Source organism: Gavia stellata, chromosome 4 (genome assembly GCF_030936135.1).
Source record: "Gavia stellata isolate bGavSte3 chromosome 4, bGavSte3.hap2, whole genome shotgun sequence".
Classification (NCBI taxonomy): Eukaryota; Metazoa; Chordata; class Aves; order Gaviiformes; family Gaviidae; genus Gavia; species Gavia stellata.
In genome coordinates this window covers 1,100,903-1,117,274 of record NC_082597.1, presented here as the reverse complement: position 1 = coordinate 1,117,274, position 16,372 = coordinate 1,100,903, and the positions used below count along the sequence as shown (strand labels likewise).

The 16,372-nt window shown below is 59.9% G+C and overlaps 1 protein-coding gene across 1 annotated transcript; it reads left to right on the top strand.

The window, feature by feature from the left end:
* The first annotated feature begins 813 nt into the window (after positions 1 to 813).
* Positions 814 to 5,124, top strand: GCC1 (GRIP and coiled-coil domain containing 1). The gene is made up of 2 exons (XM_059816407.1): positions 814 to 1,866; positions 3,215 to 5,124. The coding sequence occupies exons 1-2, from the start codon at positions 820 to 822 to the stop codon at positions 4,517 to 4,519; spliced, it is 2,352 nt and encodes a 783-aa protein (XP_059672390.1). The 5' UTR covers positions 814 to 819; the 3' UTR covers positions 4,520 to 5,124.
* Positions 5,125 to 16,372: the final 11,248 nt, after the last annotated feature.

The window sequence follows — 16,372 nt, the reverse complement described above, 5'->3', positions numbered from 1 at the left end:
CACGGGTCCCCCTCCGCCTCACGGGTCCCCCTCCGCCTCACGGGTCCCCCTCCGCCTCACGGGCCCCCTCCGCCTCACGGGCCCCTCCACCACGACCCCACAGTCTCTCCTGCTGTCCACGGCCCCTTTGCCACTGCACCGCAGCCCACCCTGCCTCAGCGGGTGCCCCCTGTCCCTCCCCCGCAGCGAGCCCCCCCTGAAGCCCCCCATGCCCCTATCCCACCCGCCCACACTCCCCTCCCCCGACTTCTCCGGCCCCGGGTGCTGACACCCCACCTCTCCGCGGCAGGTCCCCTGCAGCGGAACACCCCCCTCCCCATGGTCTTCTGCCATAGGGACCCCCGAGAGCTTGCCCCCCCCCCCCGAGCTGGCAGCGGTTGCATTCCCTTCACAGCAGGCAGCCGGGCTGCCGAGGGATAGGGCAAGGGGCTGTTTCTCTTGAAAAGTAAAAATCGAGCCGTTTATGGGTGTAAACCCGCCCCACTGACCCGAGGGAGAGCGGCTGCAGTGGCAGATATTGCTGTACGAGGCGTTAAAGCATTTTCTCTGGCTCTGGCTGAGAAGCTTGAGGCATCCGAGTCGTAGCAGGAGCGTGTTTCCCCTCAGAGCGCTCGCGACCTGTGCGTTGAGGGCGTGCGGGGGCTTCGCAGGGTTCAGTGCGTGGTGACAGACGCATCGCAGAGTCGTTAGCCGTGTGGTGTCCTCGGGGGGGTTCAGGATGGTCGCCCTGCTTAGCTGCCTGCTCCTGCCGATCGCAGGTGTGTCTTTGCTGCTCGTTTAGGCTTTGTGCTGGTTTTCTCCTTTCAGATTGCATGAGTCATGGAGAAGTTTGGCATGAACTTTGGAGGTGGCCCGAGTAAAAAAGATCTTCTAGAGACTATTGAATCGCAGAAGAAGCAGCTTCTTCAGTACCAGGTGCGGCTGAAGGATGTCGTCAGAGCCTACAAGAGCCTACTCAAAGAGAAGGAAGCCTTAGAAGCCAGCTTGAAAGTGTTGTCTGTCTCTCATGAGGCAGATATTGGCTTGAACGGTGCTCAGCCTGCGTCCGTGGCTAGCTCCAGCTCTTCCGTCGCTGATTCTGCTGATGACAGGAGCTCGGTTCACAGCGAAGATAGCGTGGGGACAGCTACCAGTGCAGACACTGCTGCCAGTCTGGCCAGTACCAAGGGTGAACCAGGGCCTGAGGATGATAAGCTTGCGGCTGCCGCTTCCTCTCTTAAATCAGAAGAAACGAGCGGTTCGGAGAGCGGCATCAGCACGAGCAGCGGGGACGTGTCATCTGCTGCTAGTGAGGCTGATAAAAGAGTGCTCCAGCTGAAGACCCAGCTGGCCACCTTGACCAGTGCTCTGTCAACAGTCACGCAGGAGAAGTCCCGCATGGAAGCCTCCTACCAAGCAGACAAGAAAAAGATGAAGCAGGACCTGGATGACGCCATAAAGAAAGCAGAGGACGAGACCGAGAAGTTGGAGACGGAGCTGAAGTCTGTCCAGGAACAGCTGGCCGAGACCAAAGCCCGTCTGATCACGCAGCAGCACGACCGAGCCCAGGAACAGAGCGACCACGCTGTTATGCTGCGAGAGCTACAGAAGCTGCTGCAGAGCGAGAGGACTTTGCGCCAGGATGCAGAGCTGAAGCTGGAGGAGACCCGGGAGGCGTTGGCCGGGAGGGCGTGCGTGGCTGACCGTGCCGAGGGGTATGAGCTGCAGATCAAACAGCTGAGCCAGGAGGTGGAAGACCTGAAGAGAGAGCTGCAAGCTGTTCAGGAGGAGAACAACAAGCCAGACCCCCGGCTACAGGATCTGCAGGAGGAGATGGCCAGCCTTAAGAACCACTTCCAAGTGCAGCTGCTGCAAGAGATGAGGAAGGTAATTCCCTGTCCCCAGACAGCTCACTCTGTGGGATGTATTGGCAGCGATTGGGGCAGGGTTTGAGGCTGGAGGAGCACAAATTCCCCTTCCCAGTCCCTCAGAGTCCAGGAGGTTTGAAATAAATGGAGCATGATGGCTTTGTTTGATGGGATGATAGTCCCGAGGAAATAAAAGCTGTTTGTGATTCAGCATATAAGTCCTAGAAATCAGAGGGTGGTGACCATCGGGTTTGGGAGCAACCTTTGAGGTGATTACACGGTGACTGCCCTCCACAGTGTCATTTGTTCTGAACAAGTTACCGTCTGGTGTGACAGTGGCCGAGCTTGGGAGGAGAGACCTTTCCTCTGCCCCACTGTGGCAATGAGCGTGGTCTTGTCTCCTACAGTATGTAAGTGCAATGCAAAGTACAATTACAGGAGCTCATAAAAACTAACCTTCTTCGGTGAAACTCGGAGTGCTCTAGGGAAGGAAGACAGGTAAATACAGGAGGAAGGCTCTAGCTGTGTGCGTGCAGGGGGAGAGTGAAGAGCTAGAAAGAGGGATGTGGTGGAAAAGAGGAACCTGTGCAACTCTGCGGGTTGTGGGGCAATGTGCTCGGGGGTTGGCATCGGGGTTTGGCACCAGTAACCGAATTTGCGTCCGGAAACGCTCTGGAATGGGATCTTCCTCATCTCCTTCCAGTCTGGAACAAGTTTTCTTCTTTCTAATCTGAAGCATCAGGCTGATTTAATGCAATTTGCCCCTTTTTTGGAAGTGGTCTCTAACAGCTTCTGTCTGACAGAGGTGAAGGTGACCTGACTCTGGCTGTGGTTTAGTTCACAGTGGGTGATTGTCAAGTGCTGCCATTGTCCAGGGTACTTATTAGTCAGTTGGATTGCAGTAGCTTAAAAACTGTGAACACCAGGTGTTTGCTGTAGCTGCTCAGAAACCACTGAATTATATTAATACCGGTGCAACAAAGCATAGCATTTAAGTAAATTGCAGTTAGATGTATGAAGGCTTTAGAGCATACACACATTTTAAAAAAAATCCTGTAGCAGATTGTGACGTGAGTTTGCTGCTTCCCACCCCCCCGCACGCCTACAGCAATGCAGATAATGCTGGTAACAGGAACTCTGCAGAGCAGGGAACAAAAGCAGAAATGCTTTTAGTTCATTTTATCCCAAAATAAGCAAATATCCAAAAAGGCAAGTCAGTGTGGTGGCTTGTGTAGGATTCTAGGAGAAGGGATGGCCCCGCACTTGTTTGGCATTCAGCAGAGCAGAATTAAGCCCCCGTGTAAACCGCAGCCCTCCTGCCTGGAGTGTTGAGCTGATCTAACCCTGCCCTGTCTCTCTGTTCTCAGACTGCGCAGGCGGAGGAGCAGCTCCGCCAGCACGCCCAGATGGAGGAGCGGCGAGTGGCCGACTTGGAGGGCCAAGTCTCCGAAGTGTCCGAACTACTTGGCACTTACGAAAAAGCCAAGCAGAAAGACCAAGCGGTCATTCAGAAGCTAAAGGACCGCATCGTACAGTTGGACCTGGAGAACAAAACCCTGGCCATCGCTGCCTCCAGCCGGTCCCCTGTTGATTTTCACGTAGAAGAAGCCAATCTTGATGTTAATGTTCTAAAGGATAAAATGGAGAAGCTGAAGAAGCTCTTGCAGGCAGCAGCAAAGAAGAGTCAGCCCGCTCTGGACATCGAGAAGCTGTGTGAGCTGGAGCTGCCGAAGGGCACTGAGGCTGGCGATGGCGAGAAGGCCACTGCCTTGTACTATCAGCAGGAGCTGAAACAGCTGAAGGAAGAGTTTGAAAGGTACAAGATGAGGGCACAAGTGGTCCTCAAGAACAAGTCGTCCAAAGACGGCAATCTGGCTAAAGAACTGGAGGAAGCTCAAGAGCAGCTGGCTGACCTGAAAGAGAAATACGTTGTGCTTCAGCTGTCCTCTGATGAAATGGAGAAGCAGCACCAGCAAGACATGGAAGCCAAGAAGCAAGAGTTGTCCCAGCTGCAGCAAGCTCACAGGCAGGAATTAGAGCGATGCCAGCTGGACTACAGGGAACGGGCGCTGAAGCTGGAGGAAGAGATGCACAAACAGCGGGACCGAGCACTAGCGGTGCTGGCAGAAAAGGACCAAGAGCTGGAGCAGCTGAGATCTGTCACGCTGCCTTACGGGCTTCAAGGATCCAAAAACTACCTAGCGTCGGGGACTGACCTTTCTAGCAATGACTCACCAGGTAACGATTCCTCAGAGATTCTCCCCCAGGCTCTTCACCTCTCCGCCACCAGTGAGCCCACCTTCTTCTTGTACGCAGAGCAGCTGGCTCGCAAAGAAGTGGAAATCGTAGCGCTGAGGAAGCAGAAGCACAGGCTGGAAATGCAAGTTCACCAGCTCCAGGAGAATATCTTGGTTCAGGAGGAGAAGCACCGGGAAGAGGTACGCACGCTTCAAAGCGAAATTGAGAAGAACTTCAGAGATAAGAGCAGAGAGGGAGCCAACCTGGAGTACCTCAAGAACATTGTCTATAGATTTTTGACGCTGCCAGATTCTCTTGGTCGCCAGCAGACTCTAACTGCCATATTGACTATTCTGCATTTCAGCCCTGAAGAAAAGCAAACTGTTACAAAACAGTCGGCGTACAGCAGCTGGTGGCTTTCTGGGAAGAGATGAGATGGCGACTTTTATTCCTAACTGCTTTTGCATAGTAACACGTTTCCGATTATTAACTAAGACCACTTTGCTTGTGGTGTAACTTCTTTCCAACCGGGCGGTGGAGTAGGGAGCTTTCAGTAAAGAATTGGGCTTAAACTAGTGCTCTTAGCACTAATTTAAAGTAGAATTGTGCCAACTGTTCCAGTAGGATCACAGTGCCCTCTTGCTCTCTGGTGTGAGAATTTTCTCTGAGTTGGAACTTGATTTAAAAAAAAGCCAAAACAATTGAAGATACTGATGCTTTTTTAAACACAATTTTTAAAAAATCCCTACCTGTCAGGCGTAGGGTGAGCAGCTCTATTACAGTGGAACTTGCTTGTATCTTCAAACACCAGACAGGCTTCTGACTCAAAAGATTTAAAGGCAGGGAGGGAAGCACTTAACACAGTGCTAAAATAATATAAGACAAAGAGCTGAAAGCCTGCAAGAGGGTTGAGTCTTAACTACCAGCATCATCCAAATGCAGAAAATCTTGAGCAATTTCTCAGAATTTTTTTTTTTTTAACCTAGAGCCGTATTTATACCAGTGGATACAGCAGCTCCTCGCAGCACTGGGGACCATCCGGTTGCACGGCGCGTTACGGTGCGCTCTCATTACTGACCAGGGATTCTCTCTGCAGTTATCGGTGTTTCCCAGGAAGGAGGAAAGATACCCTAAGTGTTTAACAGTTTGAACCCTTGTAACTGCAGTGGTGCGAGCAGTGATTCCCCACCAGTGCCAAACCAGCAGGTGCTATGTCGCCGTTCTTTTAGAGCAGGTATCTGAGCCTTCTGACCCCGTTTGAGACGGGAACCAGGGTGTTGCAGAAAGCAAACTGAGGAAACGCTGAAATAGGCACCCTGATCCTTCAGCCGTCACTTTCTCAGCATTTGGGAGTTTTGGTGAAGTTTCAGTTGTTCCACAAGGTTGGTTTTGGGAGCGAGGCATAGCTCCTGCTGGGATAAAAGCAGCACGCCACAGTGAGGGGCAGGAGATAACAGCTCTGAAGGCAGCGCGTGCCCTGGGCTTGCAGTAAACACTGTGTGAGGATGAAGGCCTGGCCGGTGGCTGCGTAGACCTTGAAGTTCTTGCGTAACTTCCTTGCATATTGGTGAGCATGGCAGGAGGGAAGCCAAAAACATTTTGAAACACCTCTGGCTTCGGTGGACCGCTGTCAGCTCCCCGCCAGCACGCCCGCATTTTGCAGTTGTGCTCTGGATCTGCGGGCTCCTGACTGCTTAGATCCAGAACGACGGAGCTGAAAGCCCTGGCTCGGTGGGAAGACAGCTGTATTAGGCGTTTTGTAAGACTCAGACCAGAGCGTGTGTTTTGAATATTAGTGGACTGTGTAAGAAGGGTCCGGGCCTCGGGGAGTTGCGGCGTGCAGCTGTGAGCGTGCTGGGGGAGCTGCCTGCTCCTGCCCCCGGGCCGAGGAGGGCGGCTAGCAGGCTCAGTGCGAGACCAGTGCTGGCATGAGCAAACTCCTCTCTCCTCTGCCACGGTAGGAATCTGACTTTCCTTTTGTTGTTTGAGCTCTGCGCTCGGGAGCCCTGAGAGCCAACAGGCTGGAGAAGGGGAACGTGCTGTTTCACCCTCAAAGCCGATGTTTTTGCCGGTCGAAGGGCTTGGGCAGCGGCCGGTTTTACCCTGTTGCCTTCCCTTCACCTTCCGTCTCCCCCCCGCTGGGTTGATGGTTGAGACAAGGGAAGCAGCCACCTATCTGGAGGGATAGACTGGATCCCTGGGGATCTCCCCAGCTGCTCCCCTGGGTGCTGGGGCCACTAGAGAGCACCCACCAGTTGCCCAGTCCCCAGGGACAGGGATCCTAGGGTGCAGCATCCCTCCCTAGGGTGCAGCTACCCCCGGCACTGCCAGGGCCTGCTCCCCTGGGATGGGACCCGGCTCTGAAAAGGGACGCACAAAGAAAGCAGCAAGTGGCATGAGAGGGCTCAGCAACGGCGGCCGAGCCCAGGGCCTGGCTGGAGGGGACAATGCTGTATCTCAGGGCAGCTCGCACGGGGGCTTTGGGCTCCGCAGGTGGGAGAGGTGCTGCGGGGTCAGCAGGGCGGGTTTCTCTGTCCAAAACGTGCTCTGCGGCCGTGACCTGCTCCTGAGGTCTGGGGCACGGTGCCGACGCTTTCTGTAACGAAGGGTATTGCAAGGTCAGGAGAAAAATAAGCGCACCAGCTATTGTGTATCCGGTGCTGCCTGTTGGCATTAAGTTATCCGAAACGGGAAGGAGCATCTCTGCAAGGCCGGAAGAGCTGTGCTGGCTGGGTCTCCTGGAAAAGCGCCCGTCGGGAAGTGTTTGTGCTGATATCGAAACGGTCGCTACTCTCTTAAAACCAGGGAGGGATGGTTTGCTTCCAGAGATGTTGAGTGGTTGCCTGCAGACCTGGGAACTGGCTACTCCCAGCTATGCTTTTACTGAAGCTTCTGGAGCTTTCTCATCTGTGCAGGCAAAATCTCACTTGAGTTTTGTTTTCATGCGCCTGCTTTGTTTTTAGTTAAAACTTGGCTACTAAAGCACAACTTCCCAGTCCCAGAGTACAGGGAAAGTGTTTGTAAACACTGGCATTAAGTCTTGCTTTAACAATCCCCAGGCCTCTTGCGAGTCTCTCGATGCCGTGCTGCCTGGGGAGGCCTCAGCACACCGCACAGCCTGGGCAGCTTTTTGGGAGGGAGCTGCTGTGCCTCTGGGCAGTGCCGGTGCCTTGGCAGCTCATGCCGGCTCAGCCGGGTTGATGAGCCGTTGCCTCTCCAGCCGGACAAGCCCCGCTGCTCAGCGCAGGGTACGTGCTGCTCGCTCTTGAGTGCACGGTCCTTGCACGGCTGCAGCTTTGCAGCCGCTGCTGCTCTTTTACCGGAGCGTGCGCCGGCACACGTGATGAGGCCAGCACGGTGCGCGTTGTTTTTCTCGCAGAGGAAGTGGGCTCTGAGAGGCCGCAGGAGCCGAGCGGGGCTCCCCAGCTGATGCACCCGTCCCTGTCTCGCAGCGTCTTGGCACAGGGACCATCTGCAATTCAAGTGCCCAGGACGAACGGAGAGCTTTAGCAGCTGAGCGGGACGGGGTCCTTTCCCCTCTCGGTGCTGTGCCAGCGGTCCTTGTCCTGTCAGCAGCCAAGATCCCTGGAGTCTGCTCCCCAAATCCCACCTTGCTAAAAGGAAGGGCAGTGCTCCAGCTAGTGCAACCCTCGGTGCCAATTTCTCCTCAAAAAAATCCTCAGGGAAAACATGCCGCAGGCAGAACCTGTGCCTGCTGGAGGTCTTGGGAGGGGATGACAAAGCCAAGCAGTCAACGGTTCCTCATGCTGGCATGGACATTGCCTCTGCGTGGAGGCCAGGCTGAGAGCATCAGCAGTTGGTCCCACACAGGATCCGCATGCTGCTGTGATGGAGGCAACTGGATAAAAATTGGAGAGTTTGTTCCAGGGAGTGTTTGGTCTTGGACTCCTCGGCTTTGAAACACTTCTCAACGATATGAGTGTTGCCACAGCCAAGAGCTCTGCTGAGAAGAGCCCGGTCACTGGTGCCGGTTTGGAAGGGTTGACCCAAGCAGGACCGACTCTACTGTGAGATGTCTCTTGCCCACCCGCAGGTCTGGGTTCCCCCTGTGCTCCTGGGCAGGAAAAATTGCCAGCCAAGCTGGAGAGAGACTGGCAGGGAGGTTGCAGCAGCGGCAGCAGTGATGATGATGAGGGGAACAAAATGGGGTCCGGCTGGGACCGTGCGGAGCTGCTGCTCAGTGGTCAGAAGGTTTTAAGGAGCATTTCCTCACCTGGTGGAGGATAAAGGGAGCAACTACAAAGGAGGCAGCTGGGAGCTGCGGGGGAACGTCTCCAGGAGCTGCCAAAGTAAGGTCCTCTGCGTTGCTGTCAACCTTGTGCAGCTCTCCCAGGGCGCTTCCTTTCTGTGTTCCCCTCCAGCCCCTCTCCTTACTCCTCCTCCATCCCTCAGACCTCCCCCCACATCCCTCCCTCTTTCCTCTCCTCATTCAGCCAATACCCTCTGAAATAAAACTAAAAAAAAAACCTTATTTGAAGCATAACTGCTGTTTGGTGACCTGTGGTTGAAGTGGTGAGCCGTGCGTGGGCTGGCTGCCGGTGCGTGCTTACGCAGCACTTAGCACGCCGAGGGAGGCCGGGGGCAGCCACAACGGGCAGGGCTCGGCGCTGCCACGTTCCTCTGGGCTGCAGAGCTGCCGCCAGCAGCCTCTTGCCCATGGTGCTGGGGTCTGCCGGAGCCACCGGACCTGGCCGCTGGCTGCACAGCCCGGCTGCGGGGTTGTCACTCGCTGGTCTTGCAAGCATCGTGCTTGAACAGATGTAAAAACCTAAATTTTTCAGCTTGTGAATTTGACTTGTTCTTGCTGTTAGATCATGGGGAAACGCGAGCATCTCTGGAGGCGGACGCGCAGCACCACGGGAGGGTGCGGAGCACCACGGGAGGGTACAAAACACCCCACTGCCTTGGGGACAGTATTAGGTGACAGCTTGTGGTGGACAGAGATGCTGTGTTCAAGCATAAAGAAAATGTAGCAGGGAGAAGGTTGGGTTTTGTGGGTTTTGGTGATCCTTGTCCACACGCTTGAGTGAAAAATGTTTTATGGCAGGGTGGTTATTGCAAGGACCTGGTGGGTCTTGGCTGGGCCTGGACGGTACTGGGTGTTGCTTGGCCTGGGGGGACATTTGCTGGCTTATCAGAACACCCTTGATTTCAAAATTATCAAAAAATTGTCAATTTTCTTGATTTCCTGAGGTCCCTGTGAGTACAGGAATGCAAATGTTCTTTCCCGCACCTTCAGTCCCGTTTCTGGGGCTGGGAGTGGACGCGGAGGAGTCTGGCACTGAGAACTGCCCAGCTCTCTGCCCTCGCTCCCCACGGGGCTGCTCCGGCTGCCGCAGAGGGGGTCTCGCTCTGCCCTCGGGGGGCTGACCCCCTTCTCTCGAGCGGTGCTGTGCCCTCAAAGCACCGTGCAAAGAGCAGAGCGTTGTGTTTGCCACCACGCCCTTCCCTCTTCCTCCGAGAAAGTTTGATGAGCTGCCCCGGGCAGAGGAGGGATGCGGTGGTGCAGGCTGCGGCACTGGGCGCAGCGCGCTCAGCCCTGCTGCGAGCTCAGCCCTGCTCCCCGGCCAGCCCGGCTGGCACGTCTCCTGCCTCCAGCAACCTTTCTGCTGCTCTCGGCAGCATCTGCCCGTGCACGTGTGGGCTTTCCCTCCCAGAGCTTCCTGCTGCGAGCAACCGCTGGGGCCGCGTCGTGGCCGCATCCTGCAGAGGCAGCTGGACCGAGCCCGCCTGTCGCCCCGTCCCCGCTCGTGCCCGGCCTCCTGGTGCTGGCAGAGCAGCCCTCCCGTGGCATGCTGGCACCGTCTGCGGTCTTGGCACTGGCCAGGGCACTGGGCTCTGGGGCTCGCCTTGCACAGGCTTCCTCCGCCCCACTGACCCTTTTCCCGTGCCTCAGTTTCCCCTTTTAGCAATGAGAAGTCTGCCTGCACATGTAGCAGCAGATGTGGGGATGCCCGTCCCTGCCTGTGCGTTCTGGTTTGCAGCAAGCAGCCAAGCAGCTGGGAGGCACGGGAGATGGAGAAGGGCCGTGCTCACGTCTGCACCCCCGGCATCCGCAGGGAGCTGCGTCTCTTGCTGCGTTCTCGCTCCCCAGCGTGCAAGAGGGAGGTGTGAAGGAGGCTGCCACCCGTTCGCCCGGGCTCTGCGAGCACGAGGGGCTGATCCCCTCCCTGCTCTCAGGGCGTGCACGTAGCAGCCCTGCGTGTCTGTGGGGAAGCTGCCGCTGCCCCAGCCAGGCAGGTTCCTCCGGCTGCGCTGTGTGGGCAGAGCCACAGCCGCGTCACTGCAAACGGGGCGAACCCAGCCGGCAGCGGCTGCGGGAGCTGCTCTGGTGCAGCCTGCCGGACCCCAGGCTGTGCCCGGTGGCAGAGAGGAGCCGGGAAGGCTCTTGGCTCTGAGCTGCCTGGTCATGGCGAACGAAGAGGAACACCCATCGGCTCTCTCGGATAACCAGGTAAAGGCGTGCGTGTGCGGGAAACCCTCTCCAGAGACCTGGGAAAGCCGCTGCCAACCCCTGCAGACCCTGTTCAGGCCTCCCCAGTGGGCCCTGGCCGAGGGGGCTTCCCTACGCCAGCGGTGGGGGGCAATGCCGTGGGGGTGCTGCAAAAGGCAGCCACGGCTGGGGGATGTGGGTGAGCTTCCCTGCAGCCGTCTGCCAGCGAGGGGGTCTCGGCGGCTCAGGGCTTTGCAGGCTTGTGCTCGCTGGGGCCCGAGCGGCACTTCTCGGGGCGGCTGCTCCTGCTCCGCTGTCTCTGCGTGACTCACCGGCCCTGGGAGCCGTCCGGCTCCGGCAGTCTCGCCGGTTCCTCCACAACGGCCCCACGCCGCGCTGTCTGGGAGCCGCTCTCAGCAGCACGGCCTGGAGCGGGACGCGGCTTCTCGACGCTCCCCAGCCCCGGGCGAGGGAAACCCAGGCGCTGCAGTGAGGCAAGCTCAGGAGGATGCAGAAGGGAAACCCCCTCATGCAGCCGCTGCCGAGGGGTCCGTCCCGGAGGGCTGGTGGGGAACCGGCCGCTGGCCCCTCCACTTTGCCCACCACCAGCGAAGGGCTCCAGCTCCCGGGCGCAACCTCTCGGGGAAGATGCCTTTTTTGCCTCGGCTCTGCCTGCTCTGCGGTGACACGCGGGCACCGGCCACCCGCCGCTGCGTCAGCCAGGCATGCCCGCGGGAGTGAGTCCAGCCGTGCCTGGGCCTCCGCGTCCTCCCGCGCCGTGGAGCAGCCGAGGCTCCTGCTGCGGCCCCGCTGCAGGACGCCTGAGCCCGTGCTCCTCTCAACCTCTCTCCCTCAGGTCTTCGTGCTGACGTGCATCTACCTGCCGGCCTCGCTGCTGAGGTGGGTTCTGCCCTTCGGCCGTGGCTGGGCCCTGCGGTGCTGGGGGGAGGCAGCAGCCGTAGCGCTGCCTGTACACGGCCTCTATTCTTACCCGCAGCCCGCTTGGCCCTCGGCCCTGGGGCACGGCGATTTGGCCTTGCACCAACCTGGGTCTCTGCCCGTCGCGCTGCCTTTGCAGGGAGGGGACGCCCCCACCCACCCCATACCCGTGCCCGGACCCTGCCTGTCTCGGGGGAGGCTGAGCGCCGGGTCCCCGCCGGGATGGGTTCAGCGGGAAGCCCCCAGCACGGTCAGCTCCGCTCTGCCGGGACATGAACCGCCAGCCCTGTCTCTTCCAGCCTCCTGGGCAGTGGATCGGTCCTCGCTGTCACCTCCCGGCAGAGGCGATGCTGCCACATCCAGGTGAGTGCCGCCGGCTTCCAGGGGCGCAGGGATGGGTTTTGGCCCCAGCTAAGCCCGAGGCAGAGCCAGGCCAGCGCCGCTGCTGCTGGGCTTAATGTGCAGTGGGACTGGAGGGAGGGACAGGCAGTGCAGGACGCTGGCACCAGCCTCCCCAGAGAGCGGCCTGGTCCCACCTCCGCTCCCAGCCGGCCCGGGGAGGGACGTGGCCACGGCAGCTCTGCAGAGCCAGGGAGAGGCTGCTGCCAGCGGGGTGATGCTGCCAGCCAGAGCTAACGCTGTGTCCTGTCCCCCAGCTTCGTCCCCTTTTCCTCCTCGCCCTGGCAGATTTCCTGGCTGCTGCCGTGCTGCTGAGCACAGCCACCATCCAGCTGCTGCCAGCCCCGCTCTTCATCCCGGCGTACGCTGCCTGCCCCTACGGACTGATGCTGGCCACGGTAAGGGCCATGGCTCGCACCAGAGCTGAGACCCGTCTGCGGGCTGGAGTGTCCCCGGGGAAGCCCTGGGGCGAGGAACTAATTCTCCTACTGAGAAATGGCCTCTGTTCCCCCTGTCACCCTCCTGAGCCACCAAGGCTGTTCTCTGGGGAAACATGGCCAGCGGCTTTCCTCAGCCCCAGTGAGGCGAGCGCCGTGTCCCCCCTGCAGCATCCCTCTCGCCCCCGCCGTGCCCTACCAGCAGCTCTGGGATGGCGAACCCAAACGCAGCCACTGGCGTGCACCAGAGCAAAGCAGAGCGCAGCTCTCCCCGGGGCAGACGTGCTCTCCCCTTCGTGCCCAAACTCACCCAGCGCCTGCGGCTCCACCGGCTGCTCTCTGCCCTGCCTGCGGCGGGCAGTGCCACTTCCCTCCTGCCCCCAGGCTCATCCCGCTGGTGATGGGACCTTGGCCTCAGCCACGCATGGGGACCGGGACCAGGAGGGGCTCAGCACCGCGGGGCCAGCTCTGCCCCGCTTTGCGCCTACTGACCTGCCCGGCTGTATAGTGCACAGGGTGACCATCACCGCGGTTGCAGGCCTGCTGACTGGACACAGGGGCAGAGCCCTGTTCATGCCACCTAGAGCTCAGCACCGGGTGGTCAGTGCTGCCTGCAGCTGCCTGCCCCGGTACAGCCGCCAGACAGAGAGGCCGCCCGGTCCCCCTCCCCGGGGTGGGCGCGGGGACAGCGCGAGGCCATTTGCTCGTGGTGCTGCGTGTCTCGGGGAGCTGCTCCCTTGTTGCTCGGCTGCTCCTGGCACAGCTCTGCTGGGGGGACGTCAGGGTGCCGAGCACGAGGAGGGAAGGGGGAAGGTGCCTCCGGGGTGCTGGGCACAGCAGGAGCCCGCTCTCCCTCTCCTCTCCCAGACCTTCTACTCGGTCTCGTTCCTGATGGTTGTTGTCTACGCGTACGAAGCCTACCGCACTGTCCACGGCTGGAGAGCCTGGCACGTGGCAGCTCTGCAGGTCGGTGGCCCCCCGTCGTGGTGCAGCCGCGCATTGCCCTTCCTGCACACGGCTGCTCCGGCCCTGTGAGGACGCAGGGAGCAGCGCGAGGATCCGAGGGCAGCCCCTTTCCCTGGGGCATTAGTGCCTTGCCCTGCACCCTGCATCCCTGCAGAGCGGGGCTGGAGCCTCAAGCTGCTGTGAGACCTGCAGCTCCGGGTCACCAGTGGTTTCCTCCCTGCAGGAGAGGAGCCGGTGCCTGGAGAGTGCGTGGCAGGGGCTGCCCTACATCCTGGCCTGGTAGGTGCCAGCCGCCGGCCCTGGCGCCCTCTCCACCCCGAGCAGGGCTGCGGCACAGCGCCTGCCCTCCCGGCTCTGCCCAGGATGGGACGGATGCGCTCACCACCGCCTCTCCCTGCAAGGCTGGTGCCGGCGCTGACGCTCCTGGGACAACTGATCGCCCGTGGCACCTCCATCACCGACATTGCGCCGAGACCCATCGAGCCTGTCGTGCCGTGGAAAGGAAACCGTTCCCACGAGACCTACAGCCTTTACTGCTCCAGGTACACCGCCGTCCTGCCACCCTGACCCCCGGGGGGAGCTGGGGGGTGGGCACCCCTCTCCCTTCCCAATGGGCTTGGGCACGCCGCAGCCCCTGCAAAGGACACCGCTGGGTGGTGATGGCTTTGGGGTGGTGGAAGGAATCAAAAAATGTCCCAGGGGTGATGCTGTGGCATTAGGGGACAGCCACCAGCATCCTCTGTCCTTTCAGCTGCCTGCTCCTCATCCACCGTGCCCAGGACACCTGCTACGAGGTGAGCGCTGCCGGGTGCCCGTCCCTCCCACCGTTCCCTTTCCCCGTTTAGCAGACTCCGCTGCCCAACGCTGCCAAGGGCGGGTGGGCTCAGACGGACACTGGGAAGGCAGCGGGTCCACGGTGCGTGGGCAGATGCTGCCAGAGGGACGGGGCAGGGGTGTCCCTGCTCGAGCAGAGGCAGAGGGGCAGCTCCTAGCTCCGGCAGTGCCCCGGCACTGGCTGCTCCTGTGCCATGGGGCTTGTGGCACGGCTCAGCCCTTCCCCTGTGGAAGGAGCCGCTCGGGGCAGGGCTGGCCCGTGGCCCCGCTGATTTCCCGTTGCCTCTCAGTACGTAGGTAGGAAGGACGTGGGGCTGGAGGGGAAAATCATCTTCTTCTTGTACCTGCTGCTGGTGCTCAGCTGCTGCACGGTAAGCCAGTGGCACAGCGTGCCGCGGGGCGAGCGCAGGGTCCGGCCGTAGCAGCCAGCACACCCCGACTGACGCCGCTCCCCGCCGCCCAGCTCCTGTATCATAGGGTGAAGCTCTGGTGCCGGAGGAACGCCGCGGCGCCCTTGCTGACCCTGGAGAAGGACGGCTTTGCAGGCAGGAGCATCCGCAGTGTCAGCAAAGTCTCTCACTACTTCCAGCTGGTTTTCCTGCTCTGCTGGGCGCCAGGCAAGTCAGGGTGGGGATGCCCCGCAGCCCTGGCAGGCAAAAGCCACCGCAGCTCCTGCTCCAGCCCCTTTATTCCTGGGCTGAGACAGCACCCAGGTCCAAGACCAGGGGCTCAGACTGAATAACTGCAAAGCCTCCAGGTGTCTGTAAGACCCCATGGCTGGGCACACCCCGAATGAGAGGACAGCCAGCCCGGATCACCGCCGTTGAGTCCGACCGGCGGCTGGTTTAGATTGCCCCGCTCTTACATGACAGGTTTTTCCAGCAGCATTTCCTGAGCTGGAGGGTGGATCGTGTTTGATGGACCTGCTTTTTAGCAACATCTCATCCCTTTGGGGGCCCAGTTATGCTTAAAGCCATACAGAAACCTGTGGCAATGAGTTCCCCAAGGTCCTTGGGCAGCGCATTGGGAAGGACCTCGTTGTACACGTATGTGCTTGTCCTACATAGACCCTTGTGCCATGCGAAATGGGCTGTGACAGGGACAAGCATTTGCCACTTGGAGAGGGGAAGCTCCTGATGAAGCACTATCAAAGAGAGGGAGACCAAGGAGTGTCCTTCTTTTGTCTTCCATCCGCAGCCTTCCTCCTCACCCTCCTCTCCTTCACCAGCATCAAACCTGCCTCGGTCTTTGTCCTTTACGTTGTTACCGTAAGTAAAAACTCATTTCCTGGGCTCCAGAGCTGGGACATTTGTCCCCATCAGATGTGTGAGTGGCGATGGGGTGGGGGGACCCCGGTGGGACAGGGCGGCTCTGAGAGCTGTGCTACCGCCGTGCCGCAGCGGCAGGGCTGCGGGAGCCGGCCGAGGGGAGCGGGAGCACACCAGTCCCCGCCAACCAGCGTGACACCTCCCCGGGTAGGGTGAGCTCTGCGGGTGCTGCCAGCCCACACTGGTGACACCCGACCAGGTGCCACCCGGGATGGACACAGGGCTGGTGGCAGCCCTGGTCCCAGCCCAGCTCTGCCGGGGCTCTGCCCCCTGATTTGGGGGTTGATCTTTCGCTCCTCAGGTGTTTCCCTTGTTTTAGTTGACCACACCAAGAGGAAGGCCACCTCCTGTGTCCCTGTGTCACCCTGCCTGTGCACTCACGCGGGCTGATCCTGCGCGGCTCCTCTCCGGCGTGGAGAGGGCGATGGGGTTTGCAGCACTCCTGCAGCGCAGGGCGGCCCGAGGGCAGGTAAAGGCAGCGCTCGCCATTGCCCCTCTCTCTCTCGCAGGCCCTGACCATCTCCCTCCAGGGCTTCCTGCACAGTTTGGTCTACGGCTGGCTGAGGCAAAACTTCCGTCAGGAGGCGGTGGGCAAGAGACCCTCCCTGCAGCACCAGCAGGTCCTCAAGGCTTTCTACGACGAGTCCCTGGGGGCTGTTCCCTAGGCTGCCGCCTCGTCCCGGTGCCTCGGGGCTGCCCAAAGCCTTGGCGGGATTTGCACATCCCCAGCAGTTCCCTGCAGCCGGGCAGGATCTCTCTGGACTTGGCCCTTCATGCCTGGAAGGGCTGGAGCAAGGCGCAGGCAGCGCTGGGCAGGTTTCCGACAGCGGTGGAGGGCTGCAGTGGCTCTGCCCCGCTGGAAAGCCCACCGGTTGCCCCTCGCTGCTGGAGGCTGCCCAACTACCCAAACCCACGAGCAATCCTGCACAG

Bases quoted from the DNA above. Each gene is read 5' to 3' on its own strand.
- GCC1 (XM_059816407.1), top strand. From the start codon at position 820: ATGGAGAAGTTTGGCATGAACTTTGGAGGTGGCCCGAGTAAAAAAGAT. The intron at 1,867-3,214 runs GTAATTCCCTGT...CTCTGTTCTCAG, and splicing joins TGCTGCAAGAGATGAGGAAG to ACTGCGCAGGCGGAGGAGCA.